The sequence below is a fragment of the Rhinolophus ferrumequinum genome, chromosome 20, assembly GCF_004115265.2.
Source record: "Rhinolophus ferrumequinum isolate MPI-CBG mRhiFer1 chromosome 20, mRhiFer1_v1.p, whole genome shotgun sequence".
NCBI classification, from domain to species: domain Eukaryota; kingdom Metazoa; phylum Chordata; class Mammalia; order Chiroptera; family Rhinolophidae; genus Rhinolophus; species Rhinolophus ferrumequinum.
Window position 1 is genome coordinate 33692778 of NC_046303.1, and position 15870 is coordinate 33708647.

At 39.3% G+C, this 15870-nt stretch overlaps 2 protein-coding genes across 8 annotated transcripts in view; one reads left to right on the forward strand and one right to left on the reverse strand.

Moving 5' to 3' along the window:
• Positions 1-4: 4 nt before the first annotated feature.
• RBM48 (RNA binding motif protein 48) lies at positions 5-10138 on the reverse strand. Of its 4 annotated transcripts, none has more exons than XM_033088359.1 (5): positions 9982-10130; positions 9251-9441; positions 7545-7684; positions 5526-6082; positions 5-311 (listed from the first exon to the last, which is right to left on the reverse strand). In XM_033088359.1, exons 1-5 carry the CDS (start codon positions 10090-10092, stop codon positions 222-224), a joined length of 1089 nt encoding a protein of 362 aa, XP_032944250.1. In that variant the 5' UTR covers positions 10093-10130; the 3' UTR covers positions 5-221. The 4 variants fall into 4 exon arrangements, with proteins under 4 accessions (XP_032944250.1, XP_032944249.1, XP_032944251.1 ...); XM_033088358.1 differs by having other exon boundaries at positions 5526-6076; positions 7539-7684; XM_033088360.1 differs by lacking the exon at positions 9251-9441 and having other exon boundaries at positions 5526-6076; positions 7539-7684; positions 9982-10102.
• A 240-nt stretch (positions 10139-10378) lies between these two features.
• The window catches only part of PEX1 (peroxisomal biogenesis factor 1), a 58700-nt gene continuing 53208 nt past the window's right edge, over positions 10379-15870 (forward strand). Inside the window, exon 1 of one of the 4 annotated variants that reach the window (XM_033088573.1) lies at positions 10379-10586. In XM_033088573.1, coding sequence (XP_032944464.1) covers positions 10458-10586 — 129 coding nt within the window. In that variant the 5' untranslated portion in view covers positions 10379-10457. The remainder of the gene's footprint in view (positions 10587-15870) is intronic. The other 3 variants (XM_033088575.1, XM_033088576.1, XM_033088572.1) reach the window with 3 other exon arrangements.

The window sequence follows — 15870 nt, forward strand, 5'->3', positions numbered from 1 at the left end:
GGGGTGCAGTTTCTGGGAAAGTTTTATTAAGGGAAACAGTTGGTTGGCATGTACATGATAAACTAATTTTAAAAGATGAAACTAAATTAGACAGGTAGCTTGAATGAAATAATAGGAGTGCATTAAAATAATACCAGCAGTAAAATCTCTTCAAGAATTAAAATGACAGGCTAAAAATAAAAAATAGTCTCTTAGAAAATATTAATCTGCAACCAGTAATCTTATATTCTTCTTCTTTGTTTTAATGGATGACTTGTATGTACACCTTCTAGCTTGTCCTCTGGAGGGTTTGGCACAGCAGATGAAACCACCTAGTTAACAAAAAAAAACCAAAAAACAGAACCACTGAAACTTAATTTTTATGGTACAACTGTAAATAAACTATTAGAAGAGGCAGACTATATATTCAATAGCCTATCCTAGCTATCACGTTTGAAGCAGAATTAGCCTAAGTTCAAGGTACAGCCTATGATCTAGGCACAGAGCAATTTTCTGTCAAAACATTGATGGGAGTAAAATTTCTAACTACATTTAACAAAACAAACCAAAAAAAAGGTGAGGAGAGAGAAGTAAACACACGTGCTAGTTTAACATTCCTTTATAGATCTGAAGTTGTTATTTTATGAATACAGATAGACTCCCTGATTATGCACAACTTGAAATGCTGAAAACGTCTGGTACATTTACAGACATGGAGGCTTGAGGGGGAGAAAGGAAAAATTTGGAGAAATAATCAGAAAATGGTATAATCCTAAATTTCTTAGGGAAACTGAAATTGAACACATCATCAAAAGAAGAGTGGACAATAAGGTAAATAAGGAGAGTAAGAATCTCCACTTAAAATGGAAAATTACTAGAAACTGTAGTAAACTGTATTTACTATTTCTCCTTTTTTTGGTCCTATTATTTCTATATCTAGGGTTTGGACCTAACAATTTTTTCTTGAAAATACAGCCAGCTCTGACTGAGACATCTATGTATCTGTATCTATGTATATTGAACTGCATGTGAAGAAAAAAAGGGTGCCAGCACAAACTAAAAAATTTAAGAGGTGTAAACATAGAAATTGTGTCCATGGATTTTTATTATTATAAAACAATCATTTATCCTTAATCGGATAATAATTTTAAGGTAGAAAAAGTACATAAAATAAATTAAGCTACTTGAGCCTCCCTAAATCACACTGGAGAACATATGTACAACTGTGTGAAAAGCACTTTCTGAACATCAGAGTTAAGTATAAGAGAACGGTCTTTCTCCCTCAGTTTGATTTCTAAAAAGTCGTGCTCCCCAATAATTTCTTTCAAAAGCAAACTCAAATGTTAACTTTCTTTTATTTGTGCTTAGAAAGTAGAAAATGATTATGTAAATAATGTAACAAATATTACTAAATTGCACAATCTAGTTCTAATCTATTTAAGAGATTTACATTTGAAATGCAGATCGTAAGGACTAATCTTTAGAAGTCTCACCTTCTTCTATGGCTATCTCTATGAAAGTAGGAAAATAAATGTTTTGAATTTGATGTAATTTCTAAAAACTTTGAACTTCAGAGAAATATATTGTAATAATTTTCCTTTAATACAGTAGTGCTTCTTATTTCTGGTCAAGATGGTGGAGTAGGTCAATGCCTACTAGGTCAAGTTGGCTCGCCTCCTGTGATGACCACATCAAAATTACAATTAAACTACAGAACAAAACTCATTGAGATTCGTCTGAAGTCTAGCAGAACAGAAGTCCCTCAGCTAAGGACAAACAGAAGCCACGTCCAGAAAGGTAGGAGGGGCAGAGACACGGAATGGGCTGGTCCCACATCCACTTGTGGAAGTTAAAAACTGGGAGGGATATCTCGGCTGTGGAGGTACCCCCAGAGAAGCAAGGGTTCCCGTGCTGGGAAGAGAAATCCCCACAATTTTTGGCTGTGAAAACCAGTGGAGACTGTGGCTGAGTGAGACAGGAGGGCAGCTGGAGTCCCAGGCATTGCTCTTAAAGGGCCAGTGCATGGACTCATTCACTCTGAGCTCCAGCGCTGGGGCAGCAGCTTGAAAGTCACCAGGGACATACAGGGAGGAACTGAATTGTCTGGCTGCAGGGAGAGGGCTGGAGGGGCAGATTTCTCTTGGACAGAAGTGCTGGCAGAATCCATTGTTTCTATGTTTGAGGCCCCCTCCACCCCCACAGCATGCAGATGCAGGCGGCTGCCATATATGAAGCTCCATCAACCTGGCTAACACGAGTCGACCACCTTGGTCATTCTTTGAGACCCTGCCCCACCCAAACTGCAGACTCACCCAAGCCGCTTCCAGTGTCTTTTCCATATCAATAGTATGTCTTGCCTCATGCTGTGGACTTTGCTAAAATCTTAACTTCACAAAACCCAAACAAGCAGCATCTGGCCATGGCATGCTGTGTACCTCTTGCTAAGCAGCCCAAGCCCAGCACTAGCAGCAGCTGGCCTTGGTTTGCAACTTGGCCTCTCACGGCACCTCCAAGCCCAGTTTGAGTGGCGGCCATTTGTGAATTGCTTTGTGGCTCCTGCCAGGTGACACTGGGCAGGGCACACGCTACAGCTTAACTTGGCCAGTGAGGGGCCCCTCCCAAAAGGCCCAAGGGCTTGCACGCCTGGTGGGCAGCTTTGGACTAAGACCGAGCATCACCTGGCCGCCTCCAAGGATGACAAACACAAAAGGCAGAGCAAGCACCAGAGCCCTGCTAAAGCAAATCCTGCTCTGTAGGGTCAGGCACTGCACAATAACTCTACTGTAGTCACAGTCATTCCTCACAACCACTCAGCCTGAGGGCCAATCCTTCTCACTAATGTGCAAATAGCAAGGAAGGCTCAACTACAACAGGAGGGCAGACACAACCCACACAAGGGACACATCTGGAATACCTGGCTCAAATGACCAGGGAGACTGCATCACTGGGCTCCACAGGACACCTTAACTACATAAGGCCACTCTACTAAGACCAGGGCACACAGTAGCCCTACCTAATACATAGACACAAACACAGGGGGCAGCCAAAATGGGGAGACAAAGAAACATGTTCAAAATGAAAGAACAGAACAAAGCTCCAGAAAAAGAACTAAACAAAATGGAGATAAGCAATCTACCAGATGTAGAGTTCAAAACACTGGTTGTAAGGATGCTCAATGATCTCAGAGAGAACTTCAACAAAGATATAGGAAACATAAAAATGGGAGACAGAAAACATAAAAAAAGAACCAGTCAAAATGAATATAATAACTGAAATAAAGAATACATTAGAGGGAATCAACAGATTAAAAAAAGCAGAAGATCAAATCAGCAATTTAGAAGATAAGGTAGCAGAAAACACCCAATCTGAACAGCAAAAAAAAAAAAAAAAAAAAAAATAGGATAGTTTAAGCAGCCTCTGGGACAACATCAAGTGTAATAACATTCATATCATAGGGATACAAGAAGGAGAAGACAGAGAGCAAGGAATTGAAAACCTATTTGAAGAAATAATGACAGAAAACTTCCCTAACTTGGCGAAGGAAATAAATAGGTAAGTCCAGGAAGTGCAGAGAGTCCCAAACAAGATGAACTCAAAGAGGCCCAATGAAAGACACATCATAATTAAAATGCCAAACGTTAAAGACAGAGAATCTTAAAAGCAGCAAGAGAAAAGCAGTTACCTACCTACAAGGGAGCTCTCCTAAGACTGTCAGCTAATTTCTCAACAGAAACTTTGCATGCCAGAAGGGATTGGCACAAAATATTCAAAGTGATGAAAAGCAAGGACCTACAACCAAGATAACTCTAACCAGCAAAGCTATCATTTAGAATTGAAGGACAGATAAAGAGTGTCCCAGACAAGAAAAAGCTAAAGGAGTTCATCAACACAAAACCAGTATTACAAGAAATTTGAGAGGGACTACTCTAAGATGGAAAAAAAAAAGATCAAACACATGAATAATAAAACAGCAATAACTACATATCTATCAATAATTACTTTCAATGTAAATGTATTAAATTCTCCAATCAAAACATAGGGTGGCTGAAAGAATAAGAAAGCAACACCTTACATATGCTGCCCACAAGAAACTCATTTCAGATCAAAAGACACACACTGAAAGGAAAGGAATGGAAAAAGATATTTCATGAGAATGGAAACAAACCAAAAGCTGGGGTAACAATACTTATACCAGACAAAATAGACTTTAAAACAAGAGCTATAATAAGAGACAAAGAAGGACCCAATAATTTCACTTATGGGTATTTATACAAAGAAATTCAAAATACTACTTCAAGAGGATGTGTGCATCCATATGTTCATTGCAGCATTATTTACAATAGCCAAGGTATGGAGGCAGCCTGGGTGTCCACCAATGGATGAATGGATAAAAGGTGGAATATTGGTCAGCCATAAAAAAGAATGAAATCTTGCCATCTGCAACAACATGGATGGACCTAGAGGTTACTGTGATGAGTGGAGTAAGTTAAGACAGAGAAAGACAAATGCCATAAGATTTCCTTATATGTGGAATCTAAAGAACAAAATAAAACAGAAAGAAACTCATAAAGGAGCGGCCGGATGGCTCAGTTGGTTAGAGCGTTGAGCTCTCAAAAACAAGGTTACCAGGTCAATTCCCGCATGGGATGGTGGGCTGCGCTCCCCACAACTAAGGATTGAAAACGGCAACTTGATTTGGAGCTGAGCTGTGCCCTCCACAACTAGATTGAAGGACGGTGACTTGGAGCTGATGGGCCCTGGAGAAACACACTGTTCCCCAATATTCCCCAATTTGGGAAAAAAAAAAAAAAAAAAAAAAAAAAAAAACCTAAAGAAATTTTCACAAAGAAAAATCCCATGTGCTCCTATTTAAAAAAAAAAAGGGAAGAAACTCACAGATACAGAAAATATTTTGATGGTTGCCAGATGGGAAAGAGGGGAGGGTTGGGTGAAAAAGGGGATAGGAGAAAGCACTACAAATTGGTAGTTACAAAATAGACATGGGAATATAGGGTATAGCATAAGTAATACAGTCAATAATATTGTAATAACTATGTATGGTGTCAGATGGGTATTAAATTTATTGGAGTGAGCACTTCATAAATTATGTAAATGTCTAATCACTATGTTGTACACCTGAAACTAATATAATATTGTATGACAATTGTAACTGCAAAATTTAAAAATATTTTAAAAATATAGTTCTCTACTTGGGCTCATATTAGAACTACCTGAGGGGCTTAAAAAAAGGGAGGGCCTGAGCTCTGCTCTCAGATTGATCTTACTGAAACCACTGCTTTTATATTTAGAGTGATACAAAATATATTTTGTTCATTGTTCAAAGCAAGATTAATGGTATCAAAGCAAATAAATTTCTATTAGTCAAATTCAGTTAGTTCAACAGAGAATTGTAGGAAAACACATCAAAAAACTAAAAATGAAAAAAATTAATGGCAATGCTATAGTTTTCACAAACAATTCTCCATTTAATTGTTAGTCCTACTATAACCAAATCGTCTCTTAAAATAGTTCAAAAATGATCTTACCTCTTTAAGTTTATTCCGAATTAAATTCGCAGTTGTATTCAATGAGTCATCATGCATATCCACTTTAGGTATGTCTGGTAAAAGAGGCCCAATCATAACTTCATTACTGCTCAGGCTTGTTTCAAGAAAAGTTCCAAGTTTACGATCATTTTCTCTTCTTCTTTTCCGCTCCTGCAGTTGTGTTGTCCTAGGCATAAATCTGTCAACTGCCTCTGAAGGAGTAATAGCATTCTGTGCACCAGGGCAGGCCACTGAATTTTTAAAAGTTTTCATCTGCATTTTCTGCAGAGTGTCATTGTGGTTGCAATGCCCCACTGTTTCACCAAGGTTTCTACCCTCCTGAAAAGAGTTCGATGCTTCATCCACGTGCTCTCTTGACAAACATGTACATTTTGAGGAGAAATAACATAAAGGCAAGTCACAAGAATAAGGAAGACAAGGACCTGCGTTTCCAGCTGCACAGAATCCCGATTTCTCGGAATGGAAGTCCTGTCGAAAATCTTTTGTGTCTTTATGTTCTGAAACCAGTTTCTTCTTTGTCACGAAATGATCTTTATATTACAATTTAAAAGGTGAGAGAAAGGGAAACAGAAATGGTTCATTTATTTTCATCATTCTAGAAATGTGTAATTTTAAAAACAAACATTACTTTGAAATGTTAACAAATGCTACTCTGAAAAATTGATTTCTTGAGGAGATAATACATTTCTGTGGTTTAAAAGCTAAAAAGGATAAAAGGTATATTAAGTGTCAAGTTTCACTCTTTCCTTGTTCCCCATATGCCTGGTTTCTACCTCCCATAAGTCATCACTATTCTTACTTTCTTCTTTATCTGTCCAGCATGTCTTACTTTTTCTCCTTCCACCCACCCCTCTTTCTCTCCTATAATACCCATTTCTCTGCACCTTTGTGTTTTTCACTTAACTGTAGATCTTGGAGAGTTTTTCCATAGAAAGCTGTTTTTTTTTTTTTTTTAAAGCATCAGAGAATTCTATTACATGAACGTCGATGCTTCTTAGTTTGTGTTTGTTAGTTTTTAAAGGAGGCAATATGCTGGGCCCATATTTTATAATTTCCTTTGTCCCAACACATCAAGTTTGCCTGGAACTAGTTAGTTACATATCCCACAAGTTCAAGTTCAGTGTCTACAAATGACCAGGGACTCTCACCAGTTCTCCTGCCAAATTTTCTCTCTTCACCACTGGCACATGCCCCTTCCCCAATCAGCCATAAATTCACCATATTCATTAGCTGTATGGATACTGACTTTGTCTTTCAACTAAAGGGTAGAAGTTTGGTAATTTGAGCCTCTAGTACTATTCAGATTTCAGACCACACACATAATTTTAATCCAATTCTGACTGCTTTAGTCCTACAATCCAGGAACCAGATCCCATGGCTCCATTCCTGGCATTTGGAATTTATGTCTAGGGAAACACAGTTGGGCATATGGGGCACTTAGCCAGCTGCTGGTCAAAAGTAGAACATTTCCACTTTTAGCAGTTTTAGATTAGCAGTTGGTAACTGGTCTAAAAATCCTAATTTTCTCTCACTGCCTTTAGGTCAGACCTTAATTCCTTAGCATGTGACACAGGCCCTTCATGATTCACTTCCTGTCTTTTCTTAATCTTATCTCTGAAGTCTCTGTTTTGTGGTTACCCTGTTCTAGTCACAGTTCCTTAAAATACATGATGCTCATTTATTCCTCTGAGCCTTTAAAGATGCTATCTGGGTAACGTCTACTTATCCTTAAAGATGCTATCTGGGTAACGTCTACTTATCCTTAAAGATGCTATCTGGGTAAACCTCTCTCATCCTGTAGGAAGTTTTCCGCAAACCAGCATCTCTCCCTTCTCAGTCCAGAAAGAGTGCTACACAGAACCCTATAGTTTATAGTTATTGAATATTGTGATCATTTACTTGTCTCCCTTTCCACGAGACTGGGAGCTCCATGATGATATACCTAGCAGAATGAATGACACATAGTTGTGTTTAGTAACAGGCTTTCCATACCTTTATTTTTAGTAATTCTTGCTATATAAGCCTTCCTCTCTTGTAATTTTTTTCTAGTTTCTTCAACTGTCTCAAATTCTGGAGCATAGCACACATGAAGCAATCCACCAAAGAAACTCTGTTCATCCATTTTTCTCTTGGCTGTCCTGAACAGAAATACATGATAGCATGGTTTATCAATCTAGATTTACTTAGGACGAAAGCTTGACTAGTATACAATGCATTGATCTATAGAGCAAAGTCCAGCTTTTGCTATGTGCATGTACATCCTGTGGTTTGGGAATTAAGATGCTGTGCTTGTGAATGCTATCGACCTTACTGATCCAGTGCATTCTGTTAGAACATTGACTCCCCTCTCCAAACTGTATTAATAGGTTTTGAGCTAAGTGATCCACACATATACAGACTCCCTTTAACCAACTTAGGATCCAGCTGGGTAGCCTAAGGTGTACAATCTGGGGTCACGAAATAGAGATTTTCTCTATGGTAAGTTAAATGGCCCTTGAGAGTTAGTTCATACCCAATGTAGCCTTTTCAGCACAATGTGTTCCTATAATGGGATTCATATATGAAAAAATTAATAATTGTAAAACCTACAATAATTGAGGCAATACTGAATATATAACAACTATTCAATGAGAAAATGAGAAGACAGTATTCATTCAATAAATACTTAAATATCTATGACCGGTCAGGCATTACTACAATAAATAGTTAAGTACTTCTGAGACCAGGTATAATGATAAGAACTACTTATCATTATATGAGGTTTTACTAAGTACTAGGCAGTGTCCTAAGCACTTCACTTGAATTAACACTTCACAACAACTCTATGATGAAAATGAGGCCTGGGGACATTTATAACTGAGCCATGCTCACGTTGGTTTGTGGAGCTAGGATGCAAATCCAGATGTCAAACGCCAAGCCCTACTGTACTAGGTGCTGTAAAAAATGCAAAAGCTCTAGAAAATATGCTCCCCTCACCATGAGGAGCTGGCAAGTTGGATAGGGAAGTGATATTACATAGAAGAGCAACCTGAGAACAATACATGACCCCATAAAATCAAGTGCTTTAATGGTAGACTACATGTGCTATTCGTGGCACACAAAATATGAATTGTAATAGCCAGGGAAGGATGGGTCATGGAGCAAATTAGTAAGGGTCAGCATAAAAGTAGATAAAGCCTTTCGTATTTCAGCCTTATTGGAACAGAATTGTTGTATAGAAAGTGGAAAAGATGGCGTCAATTTACGCAGGTGCATAATAAGAACTTCAATAATCAATGTTTACTGCATTCTGAACAGGAGGCACCACACTAAGTCCTTTATATGGATTATCTCACTTCATCCTCACACAACCTCACTTAAGTAGGTCCTTCTACCATATGGATTTTACAGAATAGGAAAAACAGGCTTAACAGGGTTAAATAACTTGTCCTAGGTCGTGATGCTAGTAAGCTGTAGAACTTGAAAACTTACTCCAAAGTCAATTTTTAATTTACAACACTGTATGACAGAAAACTGTTAAGCACGGGAATGATATGATGGAATGTGTTTTGGTAAGGCTAACATTTAAAAACACTGGAAGAAGACAAGAATAATACAGGACTATGTTGTTATTGGGTAATTCAGGTATGAATGGCAGACAACTGGGTACAAAATAATAGCAACGGGAATGAAAAAGATAAGACACTGCTTAACTTGCATATTACCTTGCACTTTGTAAATTCACAAATTTAATAAGGTAAACTTCTGTAAAGTCTTCTGCTGGGTATTCATCTAGAGCATTATACTGTTCAATTGCTCCATACAGAGCAAATCGCTCAACTAATTCCTTCATTGCTCCCACTGCAGGAACTCCTTGTATTAATAAGTACCGAGATTCCAAATTAATTGTATATACCTAAAAGAAATGCAGACACATTAAACGTATTTCATAAATAAACCTAGGACAAATCTACTTAAAAAATAAAAGCTTTAAAAGCAAGAAATATTCTGTTCCACTGGTCTGCAGAACACAGAACATCAAAAAATGTGCACCTCTCTCTGCATAACGAAAAATTCACCCCACGTGTGAGGGCCTCTAATTAAAACCTAAAACAGACTACCTTAACTGACATGTTTTCCAGAAGCTGGCTCGGTAAAAGTTACTGGAGTTAACAAATATTCATTGAGAGCTTACCGTGAGCCAAGCACTATCATAAACACGGAAGACCCAATGACTAAAACAAAGCCCTGTTTCGCAGAGCTGACGTTCTAGCAGCCGACCGAAGAGGTCGTGGAATCTTGTGGTACCTGAGTACCAGGCTTCCTAACACCCATCTCCGATGAGTAAGGGATACAACCTCAGTCTTTCAAGCCTTTATTTACGTAGGCTGGGCATGTGAAACTAGAGCTCACATAAAACGACTGAACTTGCCGAATGAAACCAAAATCATTTTACCTTGACAGCACGAGGCCGTCGCCCCTCCCGATATTTGGCCCGCGTGTCGCATATAGCCTTTTGGACGTGGTGGTCGAATAAGGTCCCCAGCTCCCCACCACTCGACGCCATCTTGCCGACTTTGGCCCTCACAGAGACGACAACATCCGCCTGGCTGCCCTTCTGTTTGTCCAATAAGAGAGAGGGATGAGTCAAGACGTGCCGGGATTGGCTGAGGAATTGACCATTGTTTCCTGCAAGCGATGATTCGGTGAACGAGGTGCCGCCCCCCAGCGGCGCGGCGGATAGGCCCAGAGAGCGGGAGAAGGCTGCTTGCTCCTCCCCCTACTCGTGAGCGGTGAGACGCGCCGCTGGGCAAGGGGCCAGGGGACGAGGGGGGAGGGACCGATCGATTTTATCCGGGTCGGACGCTCTGGGCCTGCCGGGTTGGCCGGGTCCGCTAGGGTTGGCGGTCGGGGGATCGGTGTTGCCCGACAATGTGGGGCAGCGAACGCCTGGCGGGTGCCGGGGGAGGTGGGGCGGCAGTGACTGTGGCCTTCACCAACGCTCGTGACTGCTTCCTGCACTTGCCACGGCGCCTCGTGTCCCAGCTGCACCTGCTGCAGGTAAAGCGCTGGCTCCGACAGGGTCTCCCAGCCCGGACTCGGGACACCTGGTGTGTAGTCTGGGGTCGGACCCGACCGAGGCCTTCCAGGGACGCGGCAGCCGCTCAAGGCCTCATCCGACGACCGGGTACGGGTTGCTTTCCCGGTGCCGCCGAGCGGTGTAGTGGCCAAACTGAGGGCCCTTCGAGGTCAGGGCCGGTCAGGGCAGTCTGTGCACTCCACACCACGTCTAGTGCAGCCCGGGCCTTTTAGTTAACTGGCCTTATCCCTGGGCTTTTCATTCGGTGAAACTGAGCTTTCAAACATCTTAGTATTCTACCTCTACATTCAGATATTCCTCATTCCAGGTTAGAAAACCCTTCAGAAGGGCTTTTGTTGTTATTTTTGTTTTTTAAGAATGTTCTTCCCGACGGCGATTTCCAGGTCCCTGAGCGGCTGTGGTCCCGGCCTCCAGCAGAAGGAGCAGACTTGGTTTGCGGAGTCCCTGTGCGTTAACAGGGACTGAGCCCGTGTCCCACCAGCGGGATAGGTTAAAGGTTCTTCTCTGCAGTCACGGGCGGACGCTGGGAGCACCTCCAAGGTGTGCCAGGAACGTGCAGTGGATTGTGCATACTTGGATATCTGTAGTTAGGATTCTTGAACCTCTGTTGTCATTAGCCCTTCTAGATTTAGTATTGTGGTTCATGGCTTTAACAGTTGCCTGAGATATGACATCCCTCCTTTCATAATTAAAAATAGAGGCACCTGGTCTAGGAGTTTGAGTGTGCTTAGGGAGGCAAAAGGCTAGAATACAGGCACACCTTGGAGATACTGTGGGTTCGGTTCAATACCACTGCAAGAAAATGAGTATGGCAATAAAGCCACTGGTAATCTTTTTGCTGATAGAGGGTCTTGCTTTCAATTTGTAAAGAACGCACCATCTGTGAAGAGCAATAAAGGGAAGCACAATAAAACGAGGTGTGCCTGTATTTGAAATCCTGGAAAATCCTGGACGTGTGGTACTCACCACTGGCTAATCCAAGCAGGAAATACTTAGAGAGTTTGCAATAATTTCAAGTATCGCACCTTTACACTTTAGCTGCTTCTCAGTAACTATTTTTCTAGATTATTTCCCTCCACTATCTTTCAAAGCTTACCAAATTCAGCAGATCCTTCCATTATTTCTTTTAGCAGACAATCTTTTGGTCCCTACGAGCTTCTTTCATGGCTGGAGAAGAGTTCATCACTAAGTCTAGGCAGGCCCTGCCCTGTGCTCTCAGTGAGATTTGGTGGAGTTTTTCAGCTGCTTTCAAATCCCCACCTAATGAGTGTGTAGGAATACTGCTTATAGTAACTAATAATGTGGCCCTAAGATGTAGATGCTATGTTCAATTCATCAGTGTTTAAGAATTTAGCAGTCTTGTCTTTATTTTAAACTTTGAGCTTTCAATAAATATTCATAAGAATTAATTCATGGATATCTTTTTGAAATTTAAATCTCTTCGGCCTTGGAACGAATTGTTGTTTCTGTTTAACTTATATCAGCAGAACAGGACAACTTTTCTCCCCGATTATAAAAGTAATATATGTGTTTTATAGAAAATTTAGGAGGCATGGAAAATTATAACCCAGAAAATTAAAGTTACCATTAATCCCCAAATCTGGAGATAACTAATGTTAACAGTTTGGATCAAATCTTCCAGTTTTGTTTCGAATCTTTAATTGTTTTTAACACAAATGAAGTCCTACACACACATATAGTTTTGTGTCCTGCTATTTTCGTATAGTATTATTATGAGTGTTTTATTTTGTTTAAAGGTCATCATTTTTCGTGTTTAATTAGTATTCTATCATAAATTTGCCATAATTTTTCACTATGATTGGACATTTATATTGTATTAATTTTTAGACATTAAAAGTGATAACAATAATTATATTTTAATAAAAAAGAGCACATCTTTGTTTATAAAACATTATTTTCATTTCTGGTTATTTGGGGTGGGTTCCCAGAATTATTGGGTTTGAGGGCATATGTTATTATTAAAGCAGAAAGTCATGAGTTGGGAGTTAATAGGTTGAATTATTTTATTTGGGCTGAAGCATTGAATGCATAATACAGATAATACTGTAAGGGAGGGGATGAGGGTGGTTTTGTGGCCTGTGTCAGACTTACCCTGAAGCTTTAAAAAATACAGGTGTTCTTGTCCTTCCCAAGATCTACTGAAACAGAAATTGGGGAGTAGACATCTGTAACTTTTAAAATAACTCCAGGCTACTTAGATGCACAAATGTGCTGAGACCCACTGTTCTAGAATCATAGAATGTTGATGGTGAAATGGACCTTAGGTGTCTATCTCCAGGCATACCTCGGAGGTGTTACGGGTTTGGTTCCAGCCCACTGCCCTAAAGCGAGTGTAGCCATAAAATGAGTCTCACCAAAGAGCGAGTTATAATCTTTTTTGTGGATGGAGGGTCTTGCCTTCTATTTGTAAAAATGCAACATCTGTGAAGCACAATAAAGCTAAGCACAATAAAACGAGGTATGCCTGTAGGTCATTTCTGTACTTTTACACCGAAGGAGACTGGGACTCCTAGGCGGTACCATTTCCATGCAGTGAATTTGCCTTCTTGTCTATAAGTCACTCTGCGGCATCCAGACTAGGCTTCTCATTATTTCATTCATAACCCAGCTACTTCCCACTTCTGTATTTTTACTCAATGCTATTGTTCTTCCCTACATTTTCCTCATTCCACGCCTTTAAAAACTGAACATAATCCTACCTCCTCCAGATAGCTTTCAAATTCTCTGTTGCCTACATTTGTCTCCTTTTCAAAACTTTCAAAACTTCACTGCTGTGTTTATGTGACGCATCTCATTTGTTAAGCTCTTTTCTGTGTTTCAAGTATTGTCTTTTGTTTATCCAAGTCCTCGTTTCAGGACTGGATACCCAGTTGGTGCTTTAACTCAGGATTTCTTAACATTTTAGGCTGGGTAATGTTTTGTTGTGGGGGCCTGTCCTGGGTACTGGAAGATGTTTAGCAGTGTCCTTGGTCTCTACCTACTAGATGCCAGTAGCACCCCTCCTCCCAGTTGTGGCTACCAAAAATGTCTCCAGACATTGCCATATGTCTCCTGGGGGACAAAATCACCCCCAGTTGAGAACAACTCCTTTAACTTAGTTACTTTTTCTGTACTCCAGGCTCAGGACTTGCTATGATTGATGAAATGGGGGAAAGGATTCATATGCATACTGAATTGTCTTCCAGAAATGACCAGAGAGGTACAGATTGTCATTTCTTTTGTGTTAGCTAGAAATAACCCAGGCTGGGACCTGGCCAGTCCTAAGGCATTGCAACCTATGATTTCACCTGAAGGTTTGGGCAACAGCAAGTAGTCAGTCATTTGCTGATTAGATTAAATTCCTGGAATAGGGGCTCCTTTCTCTAGTCTGTCCCTTCTCTACCTGAGTGCCCAGGGCGCTGTGGTTCAAGTGAAAAACTTTTGACATAAAAATGAACTCAGAACATCACTCTGCAAAGTTTACTAAATTTAACTGAACATATTTTATGACATTTATGGAGCTGGTTACTACATTTTGACCAAACGAATCATTGAAGTATTTTTTCTGTTTAATAAAGTTGGTTTTCTCCTTTTCCAGTGAGTTGGAAGAATTCTCCTTTTTGATATTTCAGGCGCATTTCCTATTTCCTTATTTAACATCTCTACTTTTAAGATTTTCTTCATGTGAAACAGAGACACTGTCACTGCCTCTGATGAAACGCCGTAGAAAGCATCTGGGGTGGGGTGGGCACTTTCGCTCTGGTGACCTCGGCTCCCACAGTTACACCTGACATAGTAACTTAGGACTTTTGACTCCAAATCTAGGACTCTTTCTACTTTATCACACTGTATTCCATAGAAAGATTTTTGTCAGCCAGAGCGCTTGGGCTATTCCTGTGAAGAATTATGAGGAAAATTACAAGGCTAAGTGATACACGATGACTTTCTTGTATACAAAGTTTTAATAATATGTTTAACTTAAAGTACATTATATTGCCTCAGAAGTGGCTCCAACATCCTTTGAAATTTGTCCTATTTAAAGAAACACAATAAGCAGCCTATAACCAGTTTTGAGGTAGTAAAATATGATGTAAATGAATGAATTTAATATTTAATGAATTTATTTTGGTATAAGTAAATGAATTTAATACTAAAACTTCCTGATATGGTAAGTTTTGATGGCTATTAATGAAAGCCTTACTTTTTATTAAAAAGTGATCTATGTGTCAAAATGCTTATGATACAATATTAAGTGGGAGAAAAAGGATACTAAATAATGACTAAAATACACAGCCATGTAAAAAATTAACTTGTTATGAGGGGAGGGGGATGGGGAGGACGAAGAAGGTAAGGGGTCAAATGAATAGTGACAGAAGGAGACTAGAATTCGGGTGCTGAGCACACAATGGAGTATAAAGATGTTTGTTATAAATGTATATAATGTTATTAACCAATGTTACCCCAATAAGTTAAAAAAATTATTAATTTAAAATTAACTTGTATAAAGTGAAAAACTTTGCATAAAAAAAGATTAGCCATAAATAGACAAAATTGTTCTCATGGTTGTCTTTTTGTGGAGGGAATACCAATAATTCCTTTTTTTCCTTCCAAGTTTATATATTTTCCGAGGTTTTTATAATGAGTTTGTAATTCTTTAATCATAGAAAACATTGTTTTTTAATACTTAGTGACAAACTTAAATATTTTATACAAATGTTCTAAATGAAAATAAATGTCATGTTTTACTATTTTCTTATAAAATATGTTTCCATAGTTCTAGAACTTTAGATTTTTATTTATGAAGCTGCGTAATATAAAATTTCTGGAAGTATACATAAGACACTATTAACAGTTAATTACCTCTGGGAATAGGGACCTGCTCTCACGTTTTATAATTTTTTGTGCTTTTACCATCTGAATTTATTATTCTAATCAATAAATACTGCTACTTTTTAAAATTTTTTCAGTTACAATTAACATCCAGTATTACATTAGTTTCAGGTGTACAGCACAATCATTAGACATTTATATAACCTGCAAAGTGATCCCCCATCTAGTACCCACCTGGCACCATACATAGGTATTACATTATTATTGACTACATTCCCTAAGCCATACTTTATGTCCCCATGACTATTTTGTAACTGTCAATTTGTACTTCTTAATCCTTTCTCCTTTTTCGCCCTGCCCCCAAATCCTTCTCCCATCTGACAACCATGAGTGTGTTCTCTGTATCTATGGTAT

Bases quoted from the DNA above. Each gene is read 5' to 3' on its own strand.
- RBM48 (XM_033088359.1), bottom strand. From the start codon at position 10,092: ATGGCGTCGAGTGGTGGGGAGCTGGGGACCTTATTCGACCACCACGTC. The intron at 9,442-9,981 runs GTAAAATGATTT...CATTTCTTTTAG, and splicing joins GACGGCCTCGTGCTGTCAAG to GTATATACAATTAATTTGGA. The intron at 6,083-7,544 runs ATAAAGGTATGG...TTAAATTGTAAT, and splicing joins TATAGCAAGAATTACTAAAA to ATAAAGATCATTTCGTGACA.